This window comes from Vollenhovia emeryi, unplaced genomic scaffold, assembly GCF_000949405.1.
Source record: "Vollenhovia emeryi isolate VEMERY1.0 unplaced genomic scaffold, V.emery_V1.0 DF946704.1, whole genome shotgun sequence".
In the NCBI taxonomy this organism is placed as follows: domain Eukaryota; kingdom Metazoa; phylum Arthropoda; class Insecta; order Hymenoptera; family Formicidae; genus Vollenhovia; species Vollenhovia emeryi.
In genome coordinates, this window is record NW_011959662.1 from 1 (window position 1) to 1,298 (window position 1,298).

The 1,298-nt window shown below is 38.1% G+C and overlaps 1 protein-coding gene across 1 annotated transcript; it reads right to left on the minus strand.

Moving 5' to 3' along the window:
* Positions 1–12: 12 nt before the first annotated feature.
* LOC105559376 lies at positions 13–1,098 on the minus strand. Its single transcript, XM_012007612.1, has one exon. The coding sequence runs from the start codon at positions 1,096–1,098 to the stop codon at positions 13–15; it is 1,086 nt and encodes a 361-aa protein (XP_011863002.1).
* Between the last annotated feature and the right edge of the window lie 200 nt (positions 1,099–1,298).

Consider the following 1,298-nt stretch of genomic DNA (forward strand, 5'->3'; position numbering starts at 1 on the left):
TCTCGCCTCTCACTATTCGCCAACCTTAATTCTTTCCTTGCTCAAATTGGTATCCACCCTTCTCTGGCAAAGTCCCAACCGATAATAAACTCTATTGGAAATATTCTGTAACATCTCTAAACTAATATCATTTGACGCTTCAACAATTCTGTGTTTCAGTTCCTCGATATCGTTGGGTTTGGTTTCAAAAACTTTACTTTTCAAGTATCCCCAGTAAAAGAAATCAAGAGGCGACAAATCGGGTGATCTTGGTGGCCACTCAATGGTAACTCTTCTACCAATCCACCTGTCAGGGAAAACGTTGTTCAGTACATTGCGTACAATTAGGACAAAATGAACTTGAGCTCCGTCTTGTTGAAACCAAACATTCTCGAATGCATCCCCAACGATAGCTTGTATTGCAGGTATTATGTTGTCGTTCAACAAATTTACGTACTTTTCAGATGTCAAATTGCCATCAATGAAGAATGGCCCGATGATACGATTACACAATATTCCAGCCCAAACGTTAACTTTTTCCGGATACTGTGTACGATGCTCCCTCATCCAGTGGGGATTCTCATCGGTCCAATACCTCATGTTATGCCGATTGCCAGATCCGCTCAACTCAAAGGTTGCTTCATCCGAAAAACACGTCCAAAACAGAAATTGATTATTTCTGTCGAATTGTAGCATCATTTCCTCGCAGTATTCAAGTCTACGATCATGATCGTCTCCGATAAGTTCTTTCACTAGTTTTATTTTGTACGGATGATACCGATGCGACTTCAAAATCTGAAGGACAGATGTTTTACTAATTTCGGTTTGTTGAGCTACTTTTCGACTCGACGTATAAGGATTTTCTTGAAAATTCAATATAACTTCTAAAGATTTTTGTTCGTTTGTGGCAGTTTTAGGTCTTCCAGATCGTGGTTCATCCTTGACTGACCCAGTTCTTTCGAATCGATTACAGGTTCGATATGCAGTAGATTTTGAAATAGGTGCACGATTCCGGAATGTATCGTTGAATAAATTAACAACGTCACCGTATGATCTTTCTCTATCACCAAATCCCCGCATCATGAGAATTGTTATTCTTTCCCTCTCTGACAATGCCATTGTTGACAGTATAATGATGTAAAGAATTTTCTAAACTTTAGCAGTCCTATTAATACTCTAATAAAGTCTGCAAATAGACTTTAAATTGTAATAGAAATCCCTAAAATATTCCAAGATGAATAAGGTCCCAGCAAGCACAGTAATGTAACATATATGTATAAAATACATAATAGCAAGTATCACGAGGTAACGAGTTATGT

Coding starts and splice junctions, on each gene's coding strand:
- LOC105559376 (XM_012007612.1), bottom strand. CDS start 1,098: ATGGCATTGTCAGAGAGGGAAAGAATAACAATTCTCATGATGCGGGGA.